Source organism: Sapajus apella, unplaced genomic scaffold (assembly GCF_009761245.1).
Source record: "Sapajus apella isolate SASKATOON/1434 unplaced genomic scaffold, GSC_monkey_1.0 scaffold68, whole genome shotgun sequence".
Classification (NCBI taxonomy): domain Eukaryota; kingdom Metazoa; phylum Chordata; class Mammalia; order Primates; family Cebidae; genus Sapajus; species Sapajus apella.
The window spans coordinates 4876860-4904412 of NW_022437008.1; the positions used below are offsets into that span (position 1 = coordinate 4876860).

General features: G+C 39.8%; 1 protein-coding gene and 1 long non-coding RNA gene across 2 annotated transcripts; both read right to left on the reverse strand.

Annotated features, from left to right (window-relative positions):
* Positions 1–192: 192 nt before the first annotated feature.
* Positions 193–27430, reverse strand: ZNF461 (zinc finger protein 461). The gene is made up of 5 exons (XM_032249421.1): positions 27271–27430; positions 25608–25693; positions 19903–20029; positions 17613–17708; positions 193–1855 (listed from the first exon to the last, which is right to left on the reverse strand). Exons 2-5 carry the CDS (start codon positions 25614–25616, stop codon positions 465–467), a joined length of 1623 nt encoding a protein of 540 aa, XP_032105312.1. The 5' UTR covers positions 25617–25693; positions 27271–27430; the 3' UTR covers positions 193–464.
* LOC116530912 lies at positions 9506–16235 on the reverse strand. The gene is made up of 3 exons (XR_004260176.1): positions 15796–16235; positions 15509–15510; positions 9506–9520 (listed from the first exon to the last, which is right to left on the reverse strand). It is a non-coding gene; the product is annotated as an uncharacterized LOC116530912 (long non-coding RNA).
* Positions 27431–27553: the final 123 nt, after the last annotated feature.

Genomic DNA, 27553 nt, shown 5'->3' on the forward strand with positions numbered 1-27553 from the left:
GTTACATCTTTATGTACTGAGCTGGAAAAGTATTCATGATTATTGTGAAAAGGACAAGACACTAAAATGTCCATACAGGGGTAAAACCTCCTCCAAACACATGCAACAAACGCTTTCTGTGTACAAGTTGTTTGAGCATAATGGAAGAAAAAATTAACATACTAGTTATCTCAGAGATTTGTGGGAGGGGAGGAAATTGTTTTCATTTTATTTATGCTATATTTCACTGTTTTTAGTGAAACGTAATTTTAGAAGATTTATTCTCAATAATAGTTAATACAGTAACTCAAAAACAGCATTAAAATGAGAGCAAAATTTATACCTTAATTACTTTTCCATTTTCTCACTTAAAAACATTTGGTTTTCAAGGATTAGTTAAATAAATCAATACTAATGAAACATGGTAGCTTATCAACTTTTTCCTTAAATAAAACAAAGACAATGTATATTTCCATCAACAAATTTCATGATGCTAGACTAGGATGGGGAGGGAGGAGAGGAAATGTGACTGGCTTCTCACCAGTATGAAGGGTCTGATGTAAGTTAAGTTGTAATCCATGATTAAACGCCTTCCCACATTGATACGGTTTCTTCCCAGAATGAATTCTCTGATGGTGTGAGAAGCTTGAATGATAGCTAAAGGCTTTCCCACATTCCTTACATTCATAGGGTTTCTCACCAGTATGAATTCTTTGATGTTGAATAAGGTGTGAATGAAGTCTAAAGGCCTTGCCACATATCACACATTCATGAGGTTTCTCACCGGTATGAATTCTCTGATGTCTTTTGAGGTGTGAACACTGTCTAAAAGTCTTCCCACATTCCTTACACTCGTAGGGTTTCTCACCAGTATGAATTCTCTGATGTAGGGTTAGTTGTAAGCCATCACAAAAAGCCTTCCCACATTCATGACATTCATAAGGCTTCTTGCCAGAATGAATTTTCTGATGGTGAGAGAAGCTTGAGTGGTAGCTAAAGGCCTTCCCACATTCCCGACATTCATAGGGTTTCTCACCAGTGTGAATTCTCTGATGTATAGTAAGATGTGAGCGATGCCTAAAAGTCTTCCCACATTCTTTACATTCATAAGGTTTCTCACCAGTATGGAGTCGCAGATGTTCAGTAAGTTGAAAGCCACGAATAAAAGCTTTACCACATTGCTTACATTCATAGGGTTTTTCACCAGTATGAAGTCTCTGATGTTGAGTAAGCTGTGATCGCTGTCTAAAGGCTTTCCCACATTCTTTACATTCATAAGGTTTCTCACCAGTGTGAATTCTTTGATGTAGAGTAAGTTCTGAGCCATAATTAAAGGCCTTCCCACATTCGTTGCATTCATAGCGTTTTTCACCATTATGAATTCTTAGATGTTGTTTAAGTTGTGAGCAATGAACAAAGGCCTTCCAACATTCTTTACACTCATTGCATTTGTCACCATTTTTAATTATCTGTTGTTTAAAAAGGTATGGTGTATTAACAATTTCTGTGCATTCTTTACATTCAGAAAGTTCTTCAGAATGAGTTTTGTGGTGACTAAAAAGTAAATGGTAACTGAAGTTTTTTCTACACTTTTTACATTCAGAGATTTTCTCTCTATCATAAAATTCTTGAGTGAGTAAAGTATGTTGGCTAAAAATGGGCATGTTCTCATGGTTAATCAAAAATTGTCTAAAATAGCCCTCCTTTTGTCCCTGATGTTGCTCAAAATGACAGTTGCCTTCCCAGATATCTCTAAAAATGGATCTCTCAAGATTACAGCTTTCAAATTCTTCCATGTTAACCCACTGGGATAATTCTGTTTCACAAATATCTCTTTTTGGAGATAATTTCTGTGGCTCATCTCTGGATGCCAAGTCTGAAAGATAAGAAATATATTTTAACTCCTGATTTTGTACCATAAGAGAAATAAAATATCTATGGCAGCAATGAGAGATAACTGCAAATAATTCACGAGACAGAAAAGGCTTGGAGAGCTGTTTTGTTTTTTGTTTTGTTTTGTTTTTGAGACAGAGTCTCACTCTGTTGCCCAGGCTGGAATACAGTGGAGCGATCTTGGCTCACTGCAACCTCTGCCTCCCGGGTTCAGTAGTAGTTTCTTCATTTTCATTACTATATAGCAGCAGTACTCAATGGGTGGTCCAAAGACTGCGGAGGGTACCTGAGACCCTTTCAGGAAGTCTATAAGGTCAAAGCTATTTTCATACTAATCCTGAGACATTTACCTTTTTTCACTTATTCTCTTACTATGAGACTACTAGAAGTGTGATGATATCACATTCTGAAATCTAACAGAATATGTGATTATGTATTTCTGTGTATTATAGAAGTTTCTGGAGTAGTAGGTTTGGAGAATAAATGTGTACTTTCAGAGATTAGCTTTGTTACCAGTACTTCTACTGTGCTCTTAAAAACTGTATTTATTTATACCTGCTTTTACGTAACCTCATTATTGTCTAAGAAATTATTGTGAAATCCCCAAGTTTTCCATGTACCTACATGGAAACAAAATAATAAATATTTCATTTTATAATAATATTTTATTATATAATAAAAAGAGAATATGTATTTCTTGTACTTGAAAAAAATTTTTTTGAGATGGAGTCTCACTCTGTCACCCAGGCTGGAGTGCAGTGGCATGATCTTGGCTCGCTGCAACATCCACCTCCCAGGTTCAAGCAATTCTCCTGCCTCAGCTTCCCAAATAGCTGGGATTATAGGTGTGTGCCACTGCATCCAGCTAATTTTTGTACTTTTAGTAGAGATGGGGTTTTACCATGTTGGCCAGGCTGGTGTCAAACTCCTGACCTCAGGTGATCTGCCCACCTTGGCCTCCCTAAGTGCTGGGATTACAGGAGTGAGCCAGTGTGCCCAGCAAGTTTTTTTTTTTTTTTTAGATGGAGTCTTGCTCTGTGGCCCAGTCTGGAGTGCAGTGGCGTAATCTTGGCTCACTGTAGCCACTGCCTCCTGAGTTCAATCAGTTCTCTGTGTCAGCCTCCCAAGTAGCTAGGATTACAGGTGTGTGCCACCACAGTGGCTAATTTTTTTGTATTATTACTAGAGATGGGGTTTCCCCATGCTGCTCAGGCTGGTCTCAAACCCCTGGTCTCAAGTGATCCGCCCACCTCGGCCTCCCAAAGTGCTGGGATTAGAGGCATGAGCCACTGTGCCTGGCCAGGGTTTGTTTGTTTGTTTTTTTTTTGAGACTACTTTTATTATTTTTTTTTTCTTTTTTTTTTTTTTTTTTAGACGGAGTTTTGCTCTTGTTACCCAGGCTGGAGTGCAATGGCGCGATCTCGGCTCACCGCAACCTCCGCCTCCTGGGTTCAGGCAATTCTCCTGCCTCAGCCTCCTGAGTAGCTGGGACTACAGACACGTGCCACCATGCCCAGCTAATTTTTTGTATTTTTAGTAGAGACGGGGTTTCACCATGTTGACCAGGATGGTCTCGATCTCTTGACCTCGTGATCCACCCGCCTCGGCCTCCCAAAGTGCTGGGATTACAGGCTTGAGCCACCGCGCCCGGCCTGAGACTACTTTTATTATTAAAAAATCTAGTGTGGGTGGCTCACATCTGTAATCCCAGCATGTTGGGAGGCTGAGATGGGAGGACTACTTGAGTCCAGGAGATTGAGAACAGCCTGGGCAACATAGTAAGACCTTGTCTCTACTAAAAAAATACAAAAATAAAAATTTAAGGCCGGGCATGGTGGCTCAAGCCTGTAATCCCAGCACTTTGGGAGGCCGAGGCGGGTGGATCACGAGGTCAAGAGATCAAGACCATCCTGGTCAACATGGTGAAACCCCGTCTCTACTAAAACTACAAAAAATTAGCTGGGCATGGTGGCGCGTGCCTGTAGTCCCAGCTACTCAGGAGGCTGAGGCAGGAGAATTGCCTGAACCCAGGAGGCGGAGGTTGTGGTGAGCCGAGATCGCGCCATTGCACTCCAGCCTGGGTAACAAGAGCGAAACTCCGTCTCAAAAAAAAAAAAAAAAATTTAGCTGGGTATACTGGTGTGTACCTGTGGTCCCAGCTAGTTGGGAGGCTGAGGTGGGAAGATTGCTTGAGCCTGGGAGGTCCAGGCTGCAGTGAGCTGTGATTACTTCACTGCACTCCGGCGTGGGTAACAGAGCGAGACCTTGTCTCAACAACAAAAAAGATCTGTTGTACAATCCTGTGCCCACACTTGACAACACTGTATTGTACACCTAAAAATCCACTAAGAGGGTAGATTTCATGTTATTTATAACACAATAAAAATTTTAAAAATGTTTACCTATTTAATAAATTCTTTGTTCTATTAGCACATAGCACCAATATATAAAAATATTAATTATAGCATTCATAGTTAAATGTCTCAATATTTTTTTCCCCACTTTATTGAGGGAAAATTGACAATTAAAATTCCATATATTTAAAGTGTACAACCTGATGATTTGATAGACATTTACAATGTGAAATAATCACCATAATCAGCTAACATATTCATCACCTTACATAGTTAACCATTTTCTTTTTATTGTGATGAGAACACTTAACACTCAGCGCATTTCAAGTATACAATACAATACAGTACTGCCAACTAGGGTCATAATATATTATGTCAAATCTTCAGAACCCACTCATCTTGCATAAGTGAAGCTTTATACCCCCTGCCCAACATCTCCCCATTTCCCCTCCCCTTCCGCTGGCAACCATCATTCTGCTCTCTGCTTCTATGACTGTGACTATTTTTGGTGGCTTTTTTTTTTTTTAAGACAGAGTCTCACTCTCACCCAGGCTGGAGTGCAGTGGTGCAATTTCGGCTGACTGCCACCTCCACCTCCCAAGTTCAAGCGATTCTCCTGCCTTACCCTACTGAGTTGCTGGGACTACAGGCACGGGCCACCACGCCCGACTACTTTTTGTATTTTCAGTAGAGACAGGGTTTCACCATGTTGGCCAGGCTAGTCTCAAACTCCTGACCTCACATGATCCACCCAACTCGACCTCCCAAAGTGCTGGGATTATAGGCCTCAACCTCCTAGCTACTTGGGAGGCTGAGGTGGTAGATTGCTTGAGCCCAGTAGGCTGAGGCTCACAAAAGTACAATTTCCAAATTAAATAATAACTCAAATTACAGATTAAGCTGCAAACAGAAAGACTGAATTGTACTTATGTTTTACAGATGGATTAATCTACATAGCTAGACTTGGTGTTTTCCTTGTATTCACTTAGTGCCAATTAATCATTAAAGAGGACGCTCTTTTATGTAAATGCTTGGTAACAAACAGTGTGGTGCTAAATGTTCACATTAATAACGTTTTTGAATCTCGTGATTTATCCTGGAAAATGTTAGTATTTGTACAAAAAGCAATGGAGAGTAAAACTGCTGGTGCCTTAGCCTGAATCAAAGCAGTGGCCCCAAGCTGTACATAGTCACTGCTTTCTTCAGTCATGACTTGCAGGAAAAAAGTGCCAGATTCACTTAAGAATACTTACAATGAACAGCAATCATTATTAGTTTTATTAAATCTCAGCACTTCCACACACATCTTTTTAATATTCCATGTGATGAAACTGGCCTCTGCTGGAGACCAAAGTAGAATTGTTTTGAAAAAAAGCATGCACTTGATTGTTCTAGTTGCAAGCCAAATTAGCCACTTTTTTGCATGGAATTCAATTTTTACTTGAAAGAACAGATGGATAAGCTGTGGTGATTAACAGATTGCTAAACTATGGTGATTCAGACTTGGCAGACATATTGGCAAACTGAAAAATTAATCTCTCACTTTAAGAAAAACTGACTGTATTTGCCAATGACACAATTCTAGTTTACAAGTAAACATTAGATTTTTTTTTTTTTTTTTTTTTGGATTTTTGAGATGGAGTCTTGCTCTGTCACCGAGGCTGGAGTGCAATGGCCTGATCTCAGCTCAGTGCAACCTCTACCTCGTGCTTCAAGTGATTCTCCTGTCTCAGTCTCCCAAGTAACTGAGATTACAGGTATGCCACCATGCCTGGCTAATTTTTGTATTTTTAGTAGAGACAGGGTTTCACCATGTTGGCCAGGCTGGTCTTGAACTCCTGGCCTCAGGTTGATCCGCCTGGCCTCCCAAAGTGCTTGGATTACAGGTGTGAGCTGCTGCTCCCAGCCAAAATTAAGACTTCAGGAAAGTTTGTATCAGTCCCTGTGTGCCTGACAGCTTCCAAATACTTCAAGACTTCTGTGATTAGATTAGTGGTGTTTTTAATGAATATAATTTTTTGGCTATTTTATAAGAAAATGTGTCAAAGTCTGGAAGATCTGCATAACTAATTGAAGCAATATTTTCCAAATAACTAATGCATCATGTTACAAAACAGGTACCATAGATAATAGTTCGATTCAAAGAACAAGATGGACTAGTAACTTTTAATTTAATAAATTCAGAGGCAGATGTGAGATCTAGCTATCTTCTTTTAATCCAAGCATTAAAGAAATGTGCAGAAATTGAAAAACAGTGCCACTTTTCACACTAAATATTTTTGTTTTGTTTTGGAAAATATCATATATTATTTAACATGTAGTTTACTATTTTTAAATGAATTAAATAAATATTTCATTTTTCCTAGATTTAATTTCTAAGACAGTTAATATTGAAAGATACAATCTACATATGCTAGAGCTCTTGGGGTCCTCAATAATTTTTAAGAGCATAAAGACATCCAGAGGAAAAAAAGTTTGAGACTGATCACTGTATATAGCATTCCATTCTAACACAATTTATTTTTCCATACACCTTATGATGGACATTCTGGTTGCTTCCTATAGTTGACTATTATGATAAGTAGTGCTATGAACATTCTTGTACATTTCTTTTGGTGGAATTAATTACTCTTTTCTGTTAAGTATGCACATAGGAGTGAAACTGCTACATCATAGGATATAAATTTATTCAGCTTTAGTTGACACTATGCAACAATTTTTAAATTTAGGCCAGGCGTGGTGGTTCACACTTGTAATCCCAGCACTTTGGGAGGCTGAGATGGGCAGATCACTTGAGGTCAGGAGTTCAAAATCAGCCTGGTCAACATGGTGAAACCCTATCTCTACTAAAAATAGAAAAATTAGCTGGGCATAGTGGTGGATCCCTGTAATTTCAGCTGCACAAGAGGCTGAGGCAGGATAGTTGCTTGAACTCAGGAGGTGGAGGTTGCAATGAGCCAAGATTGCACCACTGCACTCCAGCCTAGGTGACAGAGCGAGACTCTGTCATAAAAAAAATATTTCTAATTTAAAATTCCATCAGGCTGTCAGAGAACTCCTGTTCTTTACATCCTCACCAACGCTTGTTATTGTCAATCTTTTGTTTAGCCATCAGGCATATATGTTTACATTGTAGTGTAATTTGCAATTTCCATGAGGACAAATGAAGCTGAGCACTTTTTCATGTGTTTACTGGCCAACTGGATATCTTCAATAAACTGCCATCCAGGCCTTTGATTTTTACATTTATTTTTAATGTAAAATTCATGTAACATAAAATTCACCATTTTAATGCACACAATTCAGTAAGTTTTAGTAGATTCTCAATGATATGCAACCGTCACCACCATCTAATTCCACAACATTTGCATCACTCCAAAAAAAACCTCACACTCATAGTCACTTCCCACTTTCATCTTTCCCCCACTCTGGCAACTACTAGTCTGTTTTAGGTCTCTGAATTTGCCTATTCTGGACATTTTATATAAATGGAATCATATAATATATGACCTTTTGGGTTTTGCTGTTTTCACTCAGCATGTTTTCAAGTTTAGCCAAGTTGTAGCATTTATTCCTTTTTATGAATAATATTTCATTGTATGGATATACCACATTTTGTTTATCCATTCATCAGTAAATTGGACATGTGGGTGATTTCTGGGTTGTCTTTTCTTAATGATTTATAGAAATTCTTTGTAAGTTCTATATATGACCAGCTTATGTATTACAGATGTCTTCTCCCACTCTAGGACTGGCACTGGCCACTTTCATTCTCTTAGTGATATATACATGTGTGTATGTGTGTGTGTGTGTATATATATATATATATATATATATATAAAATTTTTTTTTTTCCGAGCTGGAGTCTTGTTCTGTCACCCAGACTGGAGTGCGGTAACACAGTCTCAGCTCACTGCAACCTCTGCCTCCAGGTTCAAGTGATTCTCCTGCCTTAGTCTCCCAAGTAGCTGGGATTACAGGTGTGTGGCACCACGGCTGGCGAATTTTTGCATTTTTAGTAGAGATGGGGTTTCGCCATGTTGCCCAAGCTGATCTCAAACTCCTGACCTCAAGTGATCCACCTGCCTTGGCCTCCCAAGTGCTGAGATTACACGTGTGAGCCAATGGGTCCAGCCATTCTCTTAGTAATATGTTTTAATGAACAAAAGTTCTTAATTTTAAGTAATCCAATCCCAAGGTTATGAAAATAAACTCATATTATCTTCCAGAAATTTAACTATTTTACCTTTCCTATTGAGATCTATAATCCACCTGGACTATATTTCCTGGTGTGAGGTCAGAATCAACCCTCCTATTTTTCCAGAAACCCAGTTTACTCAGTATCATTTACTGAAAAGACCATCATTTCCTTACCTTTGTTTTAAATCAAATGACTGTATAAATTAGCCATTTTCTCTGTAATCCACTCCCATAATGGAATTCAACTCCTATAATGGAATTGAAACATCTCTAGCTAAGGTCACCAAGAAAATCACCTTGCCAAAATCAGTGCTCAAGTGCCCATCCTTACTCTACTCGCCTCTTCGGCATTACGACACATCTAATCGATCACCTTGCTTCCTGTATACCCTATTCTTCTGGTTATCCTCTTACCTCTCTGACTACTTATTTTCAGTTCCCTTTAACACATCCTCTTCCTCTCCCTGACTTCTAAATGTTGGAATGTCCCAGAACTCAGGTTCTGGCCAGCTGTCTTCTTAATATATACTCTTTCCATAAGCTTAAATACAAGCCACACACAGCTAAGTCTTACAATATACCTCTAGTATTTTTAGAAAAAAAATTAATTGTGGTAAAATAGCACATAAAATAGAATTTACCACCTTAACCATGTTTAAGTGTATAGTTCAGTAGTATTAAGTGTATTCATATTGCGCAACAACTCTTCAGAACCTTTGCATCTTGCAAAGCTTAAACTCTATACTAAATAACAACTCTTCATTCCCTCTAGCTGCAGCTACTGGCAACCACCACTGCTTTGTTTCTGTCAACTTGACTACTCTCAATACCTCATGTAAGTTAAATCATACAATATTTGTGTTTTGGTGACTGGCTTATTTTACTTGGCATAATGTCCTTAGGGTTCTTCGAAGTTATAGCATATGACAGAGAGTCCTTCCTTTTTATTTATTTTATTATTTTCTTGAGACGGAGTTTCGCTCTTGTATCTCAGGCTGGAGTGCAGTGGCATGATCTCGGCTCACTGGAACCTCTACCTTGGGGGTTCAAGGATTTTCCTGCTTCAGCCTCTTGAGTAGCTGGGATTACAGGCACTCACCACCACACCTGGCTAATTTTTGTATTTTTAGTAGAGATGGGGTTTCACCATGTTGGCCAGGCTGGTCTTGAACTCCTGACCTCAGGTGATCCACCCACTTTGGCCTCCGAAAGTGCTGGGATTACAGGCATGAGCCACTGTGCCCAGCCCAATGTCCTCCCTTTTTAAGGCTGAATAATATTCCATTGTATACATATACCACATTTTGTTTATCCATTCATATATTGATGGACACTGGGTTGCTTCCACCTTTTGATTATTGTGAATAATGCTGCTATGAACATGGGCATAAAACCATCAGTTTGCATTCTTACTTTCAATTCTTTTGGGTATATACCTAGAAATAGAATTGCTGTATTATATGGCAATTCTATTTTTAATGTTTTGAGAAATTACCATACTGTTTTCCATAGTGGCTGTATGATATAGCTTGGATATGTGTCCCCTCTAAATCTCATGTTGAATCGTAATCCCCAGTGTTGGAGGTGGGCCTGGTGGGCAGTAAATGGATCATGGGAGCTGTTTTCTCATAAGTGGTTTAGCCCCATTCTCTTGGTGTTATCCTCATGATGGTGAGTGAGTTCTCATGAGACCTGGTCATTTGAAACTCTGTGGCACCTCCCTGCGCCCCCTACTCTCTCTTGCTCCTACTTTCACCATGTAAAGTACCTGCTGCTCCTTCGCCTTCCACCATGAATAAAAGCTCCTCCCAGAAGTTGAGCAGGGCCATGCTTCCTGTAAAGCCTGCAGAACCACGAGCCAACTAAACCTCTTTTCAAATTACCCAGTCTCAGGTATTTCTTTATAGCAATGCAGGAATGATCTAATACATTGTACCATTTTGCATTCCCACCAATAGTGCACAAAGTTTCCAATTTCTCCACGTCTCTGGCAACACCTGTTATTTTATGTTTTTTTAATATTAACCATCCTATTGAGTATGAGGTGATATCTCATTATGTGTGGGTTTTTTTGTTTGTTTGTTTGTTTTTCAGACAGAGTCTCACTCTGTCTCTCAGGCTGGAGTGCAGTGGCGCAATCTCAGCTGACTGCAACCTTCACCTCCCAGGTTCAAGTGATTCTTGTGCCTCAGCCTCCAGAGTACCACCATGGGACTACAGGCGCGTGCCACCATGCCTGGCTAATTTTTGTATTTTTTGGTAGACACAGGGTTTCACCATGCTGGCCAGGCTGGTCTCAAACTGACCTCAAGTGATCCACTCACTTTGGCCTCCGAAAGTGCTGGGATTACAGGCATGAGCCGCCGTGCCCAGCCTCATTGCGGTTTTGATTAGCATTTCCCTAATGGCCAGTAGTGGTGAACATCTCTTCATGCGCTTTTGGCCCCAGCAGCACGAGAGGTATTGAGCAGATCAGAATAGCACTATAATTGTTCTGAAAACTAAACTGTCATTGGAACTAAAGTCTACAAAAGTAGATCAGATCTTTACTAAATCTAACAGGATAACTACTTGCTCAAATTGATTAAATAGAATCAAGACTCTCTAAAACATAACAACTAAAATATCCAAGGTACAAATGAAAATCACTTGTCATACCAAAAACCAAGACAACCAAAATCTGAAGGAGAAAAGGCAACCAACTAATGCAAATACAAGGATGAATCACATGATGGAATTATCTGACAAAGATTTTAAAGCATTCTTCCCTAAAGGCTTTGCCAATAAATTATAAATTCTCTTGAAACAGTATATTGGGTTTTTGTTTTTGAGACAGAGTCTTGCTCTTGGTGCCCACACTGGAGTGCAATGGCATGATCTTGGCTTACTGCAACTTCCACCTCCCAGGTTAAAGCATTTCTCCTGCCTCAGCCTCCTGAGTAGCTGGGATTAGAGGTGTGGGCCACCATGCCCAGCTAATTTTTTTTATTTTTAGTGGACACAGGGTTTTACCATCTTGGGCAGGCTGGTCTTGAACTCCTGACCTCAGGTGATCCAACTGCCTTGGCCTACCAAAGTACTGGGATTACAGGTGTGAGCCACCGCACTTGGCCTGAGCCACCATGCCTGGCTGAAACAGTATACTGTAAACTTAAAAGCTGCTAGGAAAATAGATGTTAAATGTTCTCCCTTACACACAAAAATAAATTTCTAAAATAAACGTTGTGAAAGATCAAAAAAAGAAGAATGTGAGGTAATATATATGCTAATTAGCTCGATATAATCATTTTTACAATATATATGTATATCAAAACATCATGTTGTAGACCATAAATACATATAATTTGTATTTTCAATTAAAATAATAATTAATTTTAAAATAATCCATGGGTCAAAGAGAGTCTTAAAGAAAAAATTTCCAAAAAAATTGTAAGTATATATATATATATATATACACACACACACACACACACACACACACACACACACATCCATTATATATATGAATATACAGAATATTAAGAACATCACTTACAACCTTGTAAGTTCACCAAATTAGAAGAAATGGACCAAATCCTTGAAAATCACAAAATACCAGTACTCTGCTAAGATAAAATAGGTAATCTGAATAGTCCTATAACTATTAAATAAATTGAATTTATAATTAAAAAGCTCTCCAAAAGAAATCTCCAGGTTCAGACTATTTCACTGGAGAATTTTACCAAACATATGATATTTTACACAATTTCTTCCGGAAAACAGAAGAAAAGACAACACTTCTCAACTCACTTTATAAGGCCAGTATTACTGTGATACCAAAACCAGACTAAGGTGCCACAACAAAGAAAACATAAACCAGCATCTTTCATGACCCTAAATGAAAAAATTGTTAACCACATTTTAGCAAATCAAATCCAACCCAACAATGAATAAGAAGCATAATTTACCATGACTAAGTTTAATTTATTCTAGGTATAAGAAGCTCATTTAATATTGGAAAATTGTTCAATGTAACATATAAATAAGAAAAATAATATGATCACATCAATATTCATTCATAATTTTTAAAAAACCTCTCAGGGCATTAAAAAGAGAGGAGAATTTCCTCAACCTTATAATATAAAGCATCTACAAAATTCCTAGAACTGACATCCTACTTAACGTTGAAAGACTGAGTGCTTTCCTTCCAAAATAGGGAGAACATAAAGATGTCCACTTTTACCACCCTTGTTTAACATGGTATTAGAAGTTCTTGCCACTCCAATAAGGCAAGAAAAAGAAATAAAAGGCATAGATTGCAATATAAAAAGAAAATGATTGTTTGTAGATAATTTGTTTGTAAGTAGAAATCTCTAAGAAAAAATATTAGGAAAAATACTAGTACTAACATGCAAGTTGAGTAAGATCACAGAATTAATACACAAAATCAACTGCATTCCAATATAAAAATGCAATGCCCTTTACAAATGTTCCAAAGAAGATGAAATACGTAGGTATAAAAATAACAAAACATGTACAGATTCTGTATAATGAAAATTGTAAGATGCTAATAAAACAAATCAAGGAAAACAAAAGTATTTAGAGAGACATGCTGTGTTCATGCTTTGGAAGACTCAACAGAGTAAAGCTGTTCTCCCTTACTTCAGCTATAGACTTAACACAATTCCCACAAAAATCTCAGCAAGATTTTTGTAGACACAGACAAGCTTTTCTAAAACTTATATGCAAAGAAAAAGGTCCTAAGGATAGCCAAAACAATTGTGAAAAATAACACAGTGGGAAGAATCACTCCTTCCAATATTAAGGCTTACTATATACCTGCAGCCATCATGAAAGGTGGCATTAGAAGAAAGATGGTCACAAAGATCAATGCAGCAGAACAGAGAACCCAGAAATAGTGCCACACAAATGTGCACAACTAATTTTTTTTTTTTTTTTGAGACGGAGTTTTGCTCTTGTTACCCAGGCTGGAGTGCAATGGCGCGATCTCGGCTCACCACAACCTCCGCCTCCTGGGTTCAGGCAATTCTCCTGCCTCAGCCTCCTGAGTAGCTGGGACTACAGGCATGCGCCACCATGCCCAGCTAATTTTTTGTAGTTTTTTTTTAGTAGAGACGGGGTTTCACCGTGTTGACCAGGATGGTCTTGATCTCTTGACCTCGTGATCCACCCGCCTCGGCCTCCCAAAGTGCTGGGATTACAGGCTTGAGCCACCGCGCCCGGCCAAGCTACAACTAATTTTTAACAAAGGTGAAAAAGCTATTCACCTGAGAAGGGATAACTTTAAAATAAATGCTATGGGCATCCATAGAAAAAAAAAAAAGAACCTTCACCTAAATCTCACAACTTTATAAAAATGAACTCAAAATGAACCACAAACTTAAATTAAAAATGTAAAACTATAAAATTTCTAAAAAAGATTAGAGAAAATCTTAAGGACCTTTAGAACTTTGACTAAGCAAAGAGTTCTTAGGTGTGACACTAAACACACACACACACCAAATACCACAATTCATAAGAGAAAAAAAGATAAATTAGACCTCATCAAAATTAAAAACTTTTGCTCTGCAAAGACCCTGTTAAAAGGATAAAAAAAATAAATTACAGACTGGGAGAAAATATTTGCAAGTCATATATCCAGCAAAGGGCTTCTGTCTAAGATACAAAAAGAACTTTGAAAACTCAACAGTAAAAAACCAACCAAATTGGAAAATAGTCAAAAGGCATGAAGAGATATTTCAATCAACAGGATAGACAGATGGCACACACAGTTGTTCAACATTATTTGTCATTAAGGAAATTCAAATTAAAACCACAATGAGATATAGTTATCTACCTAATAGAATGGTGACAACGAAAAACAATTATAACACCAAAAGCTGGCTATGACTAGAGAAACTGGATCACACATACATGGCTGGTAAGAATGTGAAACGGTACCACCATTGTGGACAATAATTTGGCAGCTCCTGCAAAACTAAAAATGGATTTATCACACCACCCAGCAACTACACTCTTGAGCATTTACTGTAAACAAATGAAGACTCATTTTCATGTACAAATTTGTACATGAATGTAAAAAACAAACATCCATATACAGGATTCCATTTATGTAACATTCATGAAATTACATCATTATACAGAGAACAGAACATAGTTGCCAAGGTGTATTTGTCTGTTTTCACACTGCTGATAAAGACATACCCGGGACTGGGTAATTTGTAAAGAAAAAGGTTTAATGGACTCAGTTCCATATGGCTGGGGAGGCCTCACAATCATGGCAGAAGGCAAAGAAGGAGCAAAAGCACGTCTTACATGACAGCAGGCAAGAAAGAATGAGAGCCAAGCAAAAGGGGAAACTCCTTATAAAACCATCAGCTCTCATGAGACTTATTCACTAGCATGAGAACAATATGGGGGAAACTGCCACCATGATTCAATTATTTCCCACTGAGTCACATGGGGGAAATATGGCAGCTACAATTCAAGATGAGATTTGGGAGGGGAGACAGCCAAACCATATCACAAGGGTTAGGGAAAAAAGAAATGGGATAAGTATAGATATAAAGAGGTAACATAAGGGAGTCTTGTGGTGATGGTATTGTTGAGTATTTTGGCTACTGCAGTGGTAACACAAGGCTACATGTGATAAAACTTCATAGTTATACATATACACAGATAAATGAGTGCATGTATAACTAGTGAAATCTGAGTAAGTTCTATGAATTGTAGCAATGTCAATTTTGTGGTATGGTATTGTACTATAGTTGGCTAAGGTATTAACCCTGAGGGAAGCTGCAAGAGGGGTGCACAGGACTTCTCCATACATTTCTTTGCAACCTCTTGTGAATCCGTAATTATTTCAAAATAAAAGGTCTTTTTTCTTTTTTTAAAGAAAATCACTGTATCTATGCCAAGAAAAAGGCTTACCCAGGCATAAAAAATTGGTAAAGGAATGTTACTTTACATTAAAACATGTAGGACAATATGTACCATTCATTTTTCTATGATTCCCCTCTATTAGTTTCCTAGGGCTGCCATTAACAAACTGGGTGGCTTAAAACACAAATGTATTCTCTCACAGCTCTGTAGCATTTTATTGATTGATTGAGACAGGGTCTTGCTCTGTTACCCAGACTAGAGTGCAATGGCAGAATCATGGCTCTCTGCAGCCTTGACCTCCCCAGTTCAAGCAATCCTTCCAACTCAGCCACTTGAGTAGCCGGGACCACAGGTGCATGCCACCATGCTAGGCTAATTTTTAATTTTTCTCGATAGAGACAGAGTCTCGCTATATGGCCCAGACTGGTCTCAAACTCCTAGGCCCAAGCAATCCTTCTACCTTGGCCTCCCAAAGTCCTGGGATTACAGCCACCATATTCAGCCTGTAGCATTTCAATCAGTCACAGACATCATCAAAGAACTCTGGCCTATAGAATGGATCTGCTCTTGGCCTATAGCACCCTGAACTTTCCTAGTTGACCTCCTGCGTTCTCAATCATCCCTCTGCCATCTCCACCTCCTCAATATAGTCATATATTACTTTTTCTAACTTTCCTAATTTCTAACCATTTTTTTTCCTAGCGATTCTATTAGAACATCCATGTATTCTTGATCCCCTACTAAATTAAAAATGTCTCTATAATACTTTAAAAATGTATTTCCATCGCCTAGCAAATCAACCTGTAAGAATCTTTTATTTATTTATTTGTTTAGAGAGAGCATCTTGCACTGTCACCTTGACTGGAGTAAAGTGGTATGATCTTGGCTCACTGTAGCCTCAAACTCTTGGTCTCAAGTGATCCTCCCATCTCAGTCTTCTGAACATCTGGGACTACAGGCATGTACTATCATGCCCGGCTAATTTTTTAATTTTTAATTTTTTGTAAAGACAGGGCTTTTGCTATGTTGCCCAGACAGGTCAAAACTCCTAAGCTCAAGTAATCCTCCCACTTGAGCCTCCCCAAGTGATGAGATTATTGGTGTGAGCCACTGAGCCCAGCCTGAATCTTTTAAAAAATTAATAAACAGGCTAGGCACAGTGATACATGCCTATAATCCTAGCACATTGGGAGGCTGTGGTGGGAGGATTGCTTAAGGAGGTCAAGACCAGGCTGGGTAATATAGCGAGACCTCACCTCTGCAAAAAATTAAAAAATTAGCCGGGCATGGTGGTATGTGCCTGTAGTTCCAGCTACTCAAGAAGCTGAGATGGGAGGATTGCTTAAGCCAGGGAGGGAGAGGTTGCAGTGAGCCGAGTTTGCATCACTGCACTCCATCCAGCCTGAGTGACAGAGCAAAACCCTGTCTCAAAACAAACAAACAAAATTAATAAACACCGTTGATTGTGTCCTTTGATGTACAGAAGATTTTAGGTTTGATGTAGTCCCAGTTGTTTATTTTTGCTTTCGTTGCCAGTGCTTTTGGTGTTATACACAACAAATCATTGCCAAATCCAATATCATGAAGCTTTTCTCCAATGTTTTCTTCTAAGAGTTTTATAGTTTTAGCTCTCACATTTAGGTCTTGGATCCATTCTTTTCCATTCTTTTTATTTTTGGGACAGAGTCTGCTCTGTCACCAGGCTGGAGTGCAGTGTTGTGTTCTTGGCTCACTGCAACCTCCAACTCTTTGGTTCAAGTGATTATCCTGCCTCAGCCTCCTGAGTAGCTAGGATCACAGGCATGTGCCACCATGCCCAGCTAATTTTTGTATTTTTTAGTAGAGATGGGGTTTCACCATGTTGGCCAGGATGATCTTGATCTCTCGACCTCGTGATCTGCCTGCCTTGGCCTCTCAAAGTGCTGGGATTACAGGCGTGAGCCACCATGCTTGGCCAAGGTCTTTGATCCATTCTGAGTTAATTTTTCTATATGGCATAAGATAAGGGTACAACTGTATTCTTTTGCCTGTGGATAATACAGTTTTCTCCACTAAAGTGTTAGCACCCTTGTCTAAAATCATTTGACTCTTTATGCAAGGGTTTATTTCTGGGATTTCTATTCTATTCCATTGGTCTACATGTCTGTCTGTATGTCAGTACCACACTGTTTGATTACTATAGCTTTGTGATATGTTTTGAAATTAGGTTTTCCTTAAGTATTTGCTTTAAAATAACCTTGCCAACCCAACATTCTGACCAGCTGGCCTGCTCCCTGCAAGAGCTTCCTGTGCTTCCTCACTCACCTGGGCACCATCTTCCTGACTCTTCCCTCACAAGCATCCAGGGCTCCTTTCCTTGCTCCAATGAGGAGATTATGGCTGGCTTAGAAACAGAAAGTCCTAGTTATAAGAAAAGAAACTGAGATGAGATGGAAATAAAAGTATCCAAATACAATGATTCAGAACTGATTAAATAAAAAATAAATCACGGATCAAAAAGGTACTTGATAAGGGATACAGAGGAAATAAAGGAGAAGAGATGAAATATTCATATTCAGATGAAAACAGGATCATAATAAAGCAAACAAATAGGTGATAAAATGGTACTTAAATTTATGCAAGCTTTCTCTTATTTTGCTGTGATGAAAAAAAAGGAAGCTTCCTGAGATATTTATTCTTTTTTTTGAGATGGAGTTTCACTCTTGATTCCCCTCTATTAGTTTCCTAGGGCTACCATTAACAAAGTCCCACAAACCGGGTGGCTTAAAACAACACAAATGTATTCTCTTACAGTTTTGTAGCACATTATTGATTGATTGATTGATTGATTGGAGACAGGGTCCAGGCTAGAGTGCAATGGTGCAATCTCGGCTCACTGCAACCTCCACTTCCGGGATTCAGGTGATTCTCCTGCCTCAGCCTCCTGAGCAGCTGGGATTACAGGCGCCCGCCACTGCGCCTGGCTAATTTTTGTGGTTTTTTTTTTTTTGAGACAGAGTCTCGCTCTGTTGCCAGGCGCCAGGCTGGAGTGCAGTGGCACAACCTTGGCTCACTGCAACCTCCACCTCCCGGGTTCAAGCAATTCTCCTGCCTCAACCTCCCGAGTAGCTGGGACTACAGGCACACGCCACCACACCCAGCTAATTTTTGTATTTTTAGTAGAGACAGGGTTTCACCATGTTGGCCAGGATGGTCTCGATCTCTTGACCTGGTGATTCGCCTGCCTCGGCCTCCCAAAGTGCTGGGATTACAGGCTTGAGCCACCATGCCCGGCCAATTTTTGTGTTTTTAGTAGAAACGGGGTTTTGCCATATTGGCCAGGCTGGTCTTGAACTCCTCACCTCAGAGGATCTACCAACCTTAGCCTCCCAATGTGCTGGGATTACAGGTGTGAGCCACTGCACTGAGCCTCATATTTTTTTTTAATGTTAACTGTACAAAGTTATTAAAAAATAACTGCCAAAGGCAAATCATTTAAAAGAGAGTATAGGTCAGGTGCAAGACTTGCCTGGGAGTTCAAGACCAGCCTGGCCAACATGGTGAAATCCTGTCTCTATCAAAAATACAAGAATTAGTTGGGTGTGGTCACAGGCACCTGTAATCTCAGCTCAGGAAGCTGAGGCAGGAGAATTGTTTGAAACTGGGAGGTGGAGGTTGCAGTGAGCCAAGATTGTGCCACTGTACCCCAGCCTGGGTGACAAGAGTGAAACTCTGTTAAAAAAATAAAAACAAAAAAAGGCTAGGCACGGTGGCTCACACCTGTAACCCCAGGACTTTGGGAGGCCAAAGTAGGCAGATCACCTGCGACTGGGAGCTCAAGACCGACCTGACCAACATGGAGAAACCCTGTCTCTACTAAAAAATGCAAAATTAGCCAGGTATATTGGCATATGCCTGTAATCCCAGCTTCTCGGGAGGCTGAGGCAGGAGAATCGCTTGAACCTGGGAGGTGGAGGTTGCCGTCAGCTAAGATCATGCCATTGCACTCCAGCCTGGGCAACAAGAGCAAAGCTCTGTCTCAAAAAAAAAAAAAAAAAAAAAAAGTAAAATAAAAAAATTTAAAAAATAAAAGATAAAAGAGAGTACATTTATCATAGGAAATGGAGAAGTGTTCATTTGAGAATAGTAAATAAATGTTTATTACCCCAGCCTACCACTCTATTACCCAGGAAAGAAAAAAGGTTCACTCTTGGAACCCATGTGTGTAGTTTTAATCTTATGCTAGTACATTGGCAGATTTAGTACAGTGGAAGTGAAACAAAAGAGAGTCTGGTTTCTTTGATAGTGTATGCATTAACATTAGATTTCCAGTTCTGCCCCTTAAACATCAAGGAAGAGTTATAAGAAAGGACCGAAAGAACATGGAAGGATGGGGGAAATGAAAATGAATCTCTATTTAGCTGTGCTTCTTTCTGAAATACATAGAGAGAAAATTCATCCAGTTATTTGAAAGCTAGCCCTAATAGGGGAAAAAGCAGGAATTCAAAGAAGTACATTATGAATTGTTAGAGGAATTCTGAATTGTCAGATTCTTTTTTTTTTTTTTAACTGAGGAAAGTACTTGGAGAGATTTTTAATTTTTAGATAACTTTACCAAGTGACACCAAGTTGCTATAATTCTCCAGCATCACATCCTTGTACAAATTCCTCTGTGCTGGGTTCAGGCATTCCCATTCCTCCTGAGAGACATCTATAGCCACATCTCTGAACATCACCAACTCCTAAAATGACAAATCATAGTACTATTTTAGAAAATATAAGAAACATTTTTAAAATGAAAAGAGAGGTGCTAAAAGAAGGCACTACAAGAAAGGAGACAGTCGGCCGGGCGCGGTGGCTCAAGCCTGTAATCCCAGCACTTTGGGAGGCCGAGGCGGGTGGATCGCGAGGTCAAGAGATCGAGACCATCCTGGTCAACATGGTGAAACCCCGTCTCTACTAAAAATACAAAAAATTAGCTGGGCATGGTGGCGCGTGCCTGTAATCCCAGCTACTCAGGAGGCTGAGGCAGGAGAATTGCCTGAACCCAGGAGGCGGAGGTTGCGGTGAGCCGAGATCGCGCCATTGCACTCCAGCCTGGGTAACAAGAGCAAAAAAAACTCCATCTCAAAAAAAAAAAAAAAAAAAAGAAAGGAGAGTCTAGTGAGTATACAGGCTAAGCCTGGGACATGGGTCAAAGAGGAATTTAGTGTGACTGAAGTGAAGTGCCTACATGTTCTTAAACAATTCCATTTCTGCAGACACATCTTCTTGAGTAGGTGGGAAACGCCTGTTAATCAGTCATCTAGAAATTAAGAAAATAAGTAGAGGCTCCCTATTATATTAAATAGTTGAAAACTTTTAAATCTTTCTAAAATGTCTTATTAAAATCTCTATCTTGAGAAAAAGAACTTGAAGAATTTTCTTCATGATTGTGATTATCATACCATAAGTATTTTCAGTTTTCCTGCAAATTCTTTAGTACACATCTGGTACAGACTATATTTTCCATAGAAGGACAAAGCAGTATCTTGCATTCCAAATATCTTTCTTCAATGTAACCTTGACATCCCTCTTCCAACTGGTGTAAAGGTCTGTGTCCCCTTCTGTTGAACCTGAGAGGACATCTGTGACTTATTCAACCTATAGAATATGGCAGAAGTTATTATGTGACTTCTGTGGTTAGATCACAAAAACGTCTCATACTTCTGCCTTACTTTCTGGGAATGTTCTTTCTGAAAACCCTGCCACCATGTTCCTAGGAAGCCTAACCAGCCCATGGCATAGCTCATGGGGAAAGGAATCAAGGCTCCCCAAACAACACCCCGCAACAGCTTGCAAGCCATGTGAAGGAACTATCTTGAAAGTGGGTCAGCTAGCTCCCAATCAGGCCATTTCAGCTGATACCACATGGAACAGAGGTGAGCGATCCCTACTGAGCTCTGCTGAGATTGTGGATTTGCAAGCCCGACCATGAGTGTTGTTTTACATCTACTAAATTTGGGGGTGGTTTGTTACCTGGCAATAGTTATTGTAACTGTAATATGATTTTTATTGGTCGCACAACATTTGATCTTTTTTTTTTTTAAGAGATGGGGTTTCACTATATTGCCCTGGCTGGTCTTGAGCTCCTGAGCTCAAGTAATCCTCCCACTTTGGCCTCCCAAAGTGTTGGGATTACAGGCATGAGCCACTGCACCAGCCTTATTTAATCTTACAATAAGGGATTTAATAATTCTCTCAAACTTGAATCTCTGGGATAAACAAAATCTCTAAGGTCTTTTCTAAGGTTACATATAAATCTTAACTGACATCATCCACGATCTCTCCCTGTATATATACTATGCTCCTAAATTTAAAAATATTATTGTAGAATAATCCAGACTTTAATAGATGTGACCCAAGTCTAACATACTCTATTCAGTCTAAAACTGGAGTTTGTAATTGGTGATCATCTGTTTTCAAGCAAGATCTTCAATTTTTCCACACAAGCACTAATCCTGTCTCCATCTAATCCTAAAGCTTCACACAGCAAAGTCTTTTTGCTCAGTGAGATCACCCAACATCAATTCCTATCACATCTCACTGGAAAACTCCAAGTTGTGAAATTATAAGATTTTTCCATGTATGATTTAATTAACCATTCATTTCCTGAGGACACCTCAAGTGCTGGCTTTTTTTTTCCTCCCTCAGCCTTCGTACCACTGTCCTCTTTGCTTCTCATTATTGGTGTCAGATAACTGTCTTTCCTTCTCTAACATCTTTTTTTTTTTTTTTTTGAAACAGAGTCTTACTCTGTTGCCCAGGCTAGAGTGTAATGGCGCGATCTTGGCTCACTAAAACATCTGCCTCCCGGGTTCAAGCAATTCTCATGCCTCCGCCTCCCAAATAGCTGGGATTACAGGTGCGCACCACCATACCTGGCTAATTTTTGTATTTTTTGTAGAGACAGAGTTTCACCATGTTGTCCAGCCTGGTCTCGAACTCCTGACCTCAAGTGATCTGTCTGCTTCAGCCTCCCAAAGTGCTGGGATTATGGGTGTGAGCCACCATGCCTGGGCCCCTTCTCTAAAATCTAATGTCATCATTTTATCAGCCTATACCATGTATTATCTCTCTCTGTTGCAGTGATGTGTTCATATGCAGGCTTTTGCCCCTCAGGAATTTTAGCTCCTGGCTCAGTATCACTAACTCTAATACTACTAATCTTTATTTTCAGTGACTTCAAATAGTCGTATACTGAGTTCTTCTAATATCATGGCCCCAATTCCTTAACCTCTTCTACTTTTCTATGAGCTTATCTTCCATTCTACTTCACTCACTCCCCATGTTATTACACTAGACCTCGTGATTAGCAATAACTGCATCACCTCCAAAATATCAAGTATCCTTCTCTGATCACCTTCACATTGGCACTTACCCCACTCCATACTTCTTCTCTCTCTTCTTACCCAACTTAAATTCCATGCTCAATCACTCCCAACATGAACTCCCTTAACCCTCTCATTTCACACTTGCTTGACAAAGCCTGAATCCTTGATAAATCCATCTTTCTTCCTACTCCATCACTGAATCTAAGTAGCTAAAAATGGCTAGAGAAAATTATAAACCTTGATAATAGATTTTTATTTTTACCTTTTATTTTTCTTTTTGGGGGTAGGGATGGGGGAGCATCTCGCTTTGTCACCCAAGCTGGAGTTCAGTGGCGAGATCATAGCTCACTGCAACCTTAAACTCCTAGGCACAATCAACTCTCCTGCCTCAGTGTCCCAAGTAGCTGGGACTACAGGCACATGTCACCATGCCCAGCTAATTTTTTTTTTTTTGTACTGATGGGGTCTTTGTTGCCCAGGCTGGTCTCAAATTCCTGGTTTCAACTAATCCTCTTTCTGTGGCCTCTCAAAGTGTTGGAATTACAGGCATGAGCCACTGCACCTGGCATATTTTTATATTTTCTTTTCCTTTCTTAAATGGTTAAGAACTAAAAAGGTAAACATTCATATGTCTTGTCTCATTTCTCTTGCCCACATGGATAAACAACTTTATAAGTAAATATATACATATAATTTTTCACCCTCTTATGCAAACAATAACACACTATAAAATACTCAGTTTTGTACTTAATTTTTTTCACTTATTAAATACAAAGGATCTTGCCATATCTGTGGTGAACGACTTCTTTATTTTTACCTAAGTATATATAATTCAACTATTTATATTAATACTTACAGTTTATCAATTAAAGCGATAGATTCATTATTTCTAGTCTTTGGCTATTACAAACAATAGTGCAATGAATGCTCTTGTGGATTTATCATTGCATACAAATATAGGTACATCTATAAGAAAAAGTACCAGGAGTTGGATTGCAGGGTTGAAATGGAAAATACATTTGTGATTTTGGTAGATGTCATTTTTTACTGAATGTTCCATAGGCACTTGAAAGAAGAATGAATATTAACAAGTATCAGGATACCAAATTTAACATAAATGCATCAATAATGTAGACCAGATAGAGTATGTGGATTAATACTTCTATTCCTTTATTAACTTTAGTCTTCTTGGCCTGATTTGGACTGAGAAGAGTGAATTAATGTCTCCTACTGCTGGCAAGTGTCTGTTTCTTCTATCTGCTTTAAATTTTGCTTTATGAGAGGTACTGCTATGATATTCCATACACATGTATTCAGAACTATTGTTATCTTCATTTTGAAATTTATACTTTAAAAGTATATAATGTCCTTGGGCCATGTGTAGTTCTGTGATGTGGCCTGAATCTAATTTAGTCTGTTTTCTTTTTTCTCTGGTCTTAATTTTATCATGTACATTTTTTTTTTTTTCCGAAACAGGGTCTTGCTCTGTCATTCAGGCTGGGGTGCAGTGGTGTGATCATAGCTCACTGCAACCTCAAACTCCTGGGCTCGAGTGATTCTCCCACCTCAGCCTCAGCTTCCCGAGTAGCTAGAACTATAGGTGCACACAACCACACCCAGCTGATTAATAAAAAATTTTTTTTGTAGAGATCGGGTTTTATTATGTTGCCTAGACTATTCTGGAACTCCTGGGCTCAAGTGATTCTCCTGCCTCAGCCTCCCAAAGTGTTGCAATTACTGACATGAGCCACCATGCCTGGCTTTCATCATGTGATTATTTTGTTAACTCTGTCTTGCTTACTCTCTCTGCATAAATCTGGGTGTGTGTCTTAAGTCTTACAATACATAAGTTATTTTCTATCTCTCACTACCAGTTAAACTTCAGAAGGGAAGATTTGCATATATGTGATTTTTTCCCCCACTGATTTATTCCTAGTTACCCAGAAGAATGGCCTGTCGCATAGTAGGTACTCAATAAATATTTGTTAAATCACCTTATCAAATCAAGTTCTGACAAGAGAAACACTAATTTTTTTTTTTTGAGACAGAGTCTTGATCTTGTTGCCCAGGCTAGAGTGCAATGGCACAATCTTGGCTCACTGCAACCTCTGCCTCCCAGGTTCAGGTGATTCTCCTGCCTCAGCTTCCCGAGTAGCTGGGACTACAGGTGCCCATCACCTGGCTAATTGTGTATTTTTAGTAGAGACAATGTTTCTCCATGTTGGTCAGGCTGATCTCGAACTCCTGACCTCAGGTGATCTGCCTGCCTCGGTGACCTGGCTGCCTCCGCCTCCCAAAGCGTTGGGATTACAGGTGTGAACCACCATGCCCGACTTCAAAAGAATATTATTTGTATTCTCTAATTGTTTCTGTTAGAAGATTGCACATAAAGGAGATGGAGAATGATTTATTTAACAAGTATATGAACATGGGTTGGAGAGGAGAGGAGCAAAAAATGAAAGGCCTGAAATTCTGGCACCATCACTTACTCAATAGTAAGTTATTGTATAATTCTCAGGTACGAAACAATGTCAGAATAAAGAACACAGACCAGGCGCATGGCTCATGCCTGTAATCCCACCACTTTGGGAGGCTGAGATGGGCGGATCACTTGAGGCAGGAGTTTGAGACCAGCCTAGTGAAACTCTACTAAAAGTACAAAAATTAGCTGGGCATGGTGACATGTGCCTGTAGTCTCAGCTACTTGGGAGGCTGAAATGGAAAAATCACTTGAACCTGGGAGGTAGAGGCTGCAGTGAGCCAAGATTGCACCACTGCACTCCAACCTTCCCACCTAGGAGACGAGTGGGGCTATGTCTCAAATAAATAAATAAATAAATGCAAGTAGTCACATGCCCTACACACACACACACACACACACACACACACACACACACGCACTCACACGAAAACTATTTGAATTAGGACCAAGAAAAAACCAACTTACCTGGGCCATGGCTTATTTTACAATTGAATGTATTAATTAATCCTCTTCTTGATTCCCTCTGGAAGATACTCAATCCAAAGGTGTTGCTAGGGGAGAGGGGAGTAAAAGAAAAGACAGAAGATTATTGCCTCTAAGCTCCCAAAATGTTAATTCAGAATGACATTTTTCTTCCCCCTTCATATCTCCTATTCCCAGATCTGATACACACATACATAAATGATTAGAGGGAATCTGAACAAATTCTAGCTTTACTCAAAACCATGAGGAAACGCAGCTATAGCAGGATAGACTCAGGAAAAGCAAGGACCAGGCTCTTCGGCAGAAGGGATAGTTAGGCCAGCTCAGTGTCCCAATACTATGATGAAATGGAAGTCAGGACCAGGGTGCTGAGAAATGCCCTGAGCAGATTTTCACCGAATTAAGAGGAAAAAGAAAAGGAAATGGATATTATGTGAAAAGGCTAGGAAGATAGAAAACAGACCCAAAAGACCCAATGTATGTATAACAGGAATTTCAAAAGTAGAGGTTAAAACAACACAGATGGAAGAAAATAAATAAATAGAGTAAAAATTCCCAGACCAAAATAAATTCTTGAGTCTTTAGTTTGAAGCACAGTGCTGTAAGAATTAAAGAAGAATCACACCTGCAAACATCCTGGGAAATATTGTTTGTCTTTGAATACAGACAAAAGGACATAAATATCTTTTAGTAAGAAGCTGCAGAGACCAGGCGCGGTGGCTCACGCCTGTGATCCCAGCACTTTGGGAGGCTGAAGTGGGCGGATCACGAGATCAGGAGTTCGAGATCAACCTGGCCAACACGATGAAATACAACATTTAGCCAAGCATGGTGGCGGGCGCTTGTAATCCCAGCTACTCAGGAGGCTGAGGCAGGAGAATCGCTCGAAACCAGAAGGCAGAGGTTGCAGTGAGCCAAAATCGCGACACTGCACTCTAGCCTGGGTGAAAGAGTGAAATTCTGTCTCAAATAAATAAATAAATAAATAAATGAAAAGTTGCAAAACAATGTGCATTGTGGCCTAATCTTAGAAAAAATACACACATATGTACATAAGCATACTACATATGTGGTGTATTTCTGAGGCTGTGATGCTAAATGCAGGGTGGCAATGTGATTTTAGTTTGTGGTGTGTGTGTGTGTATACCTACAGCTGACTCCACAAGTGGTCAGGAGGGGCTGAGATGGATGAATGACGCTCTACAGCAGGGCGTCCTGAGCCTTAGATGTGTACAGAAGAGCTGGGTGAGGTGACTGCGTGTGTGTCTAATTGTGTGTGACAGACCAGAATTGACTTGAGAGGAGTGATAGCTATCTGCCTGATCGTGTGAGCCCGAGGATAACGGTTTGTGTAAATGTGCTTTTTCTTTCATGTAAATAAATGGGACTTAACACAAATAGCCACTCATAACCACGGTCACAGTCCCTACAAACCCCATTCACACAAATGATCAGACACATAATCACACTGTCACAAAAGCACACCCACTATCGCTGTCACACCACTAACACACAATTAGCCCAAAGATAAACCCGACTGCCTCACGCACTCATAACACACCCACATAAGGGGTGATCCCCCACTCAGAGGCCTAAAACTATAGACATTTCTCTTCCACGACACTGGCTAGCCAGGCTTTGTCACCTTCAGCATCCTCAGGGAGCGGTCTGGTCCAAGCTCTGATTCGGATTCCAGGCGAGACCACACAAACAGTCTGCCTTCTCCACCGGCCCGGGACGTCTTTACGTGCTTCTTAACCCTAGATCATCCCGCTGAGGTTCCTACCGGAAGTAGCTATCGGCAGTGGTGTCTTCTGGGAAATGCAGTCTGAGGGAAGAGCGCCTGGGCTGGAGCGGGAGCGTTAGGCCCGGCTCCGGGCTGCACTTGCGCAGTTTCACGGAAGGCTGGAGTGACGCCCACCTGTTAG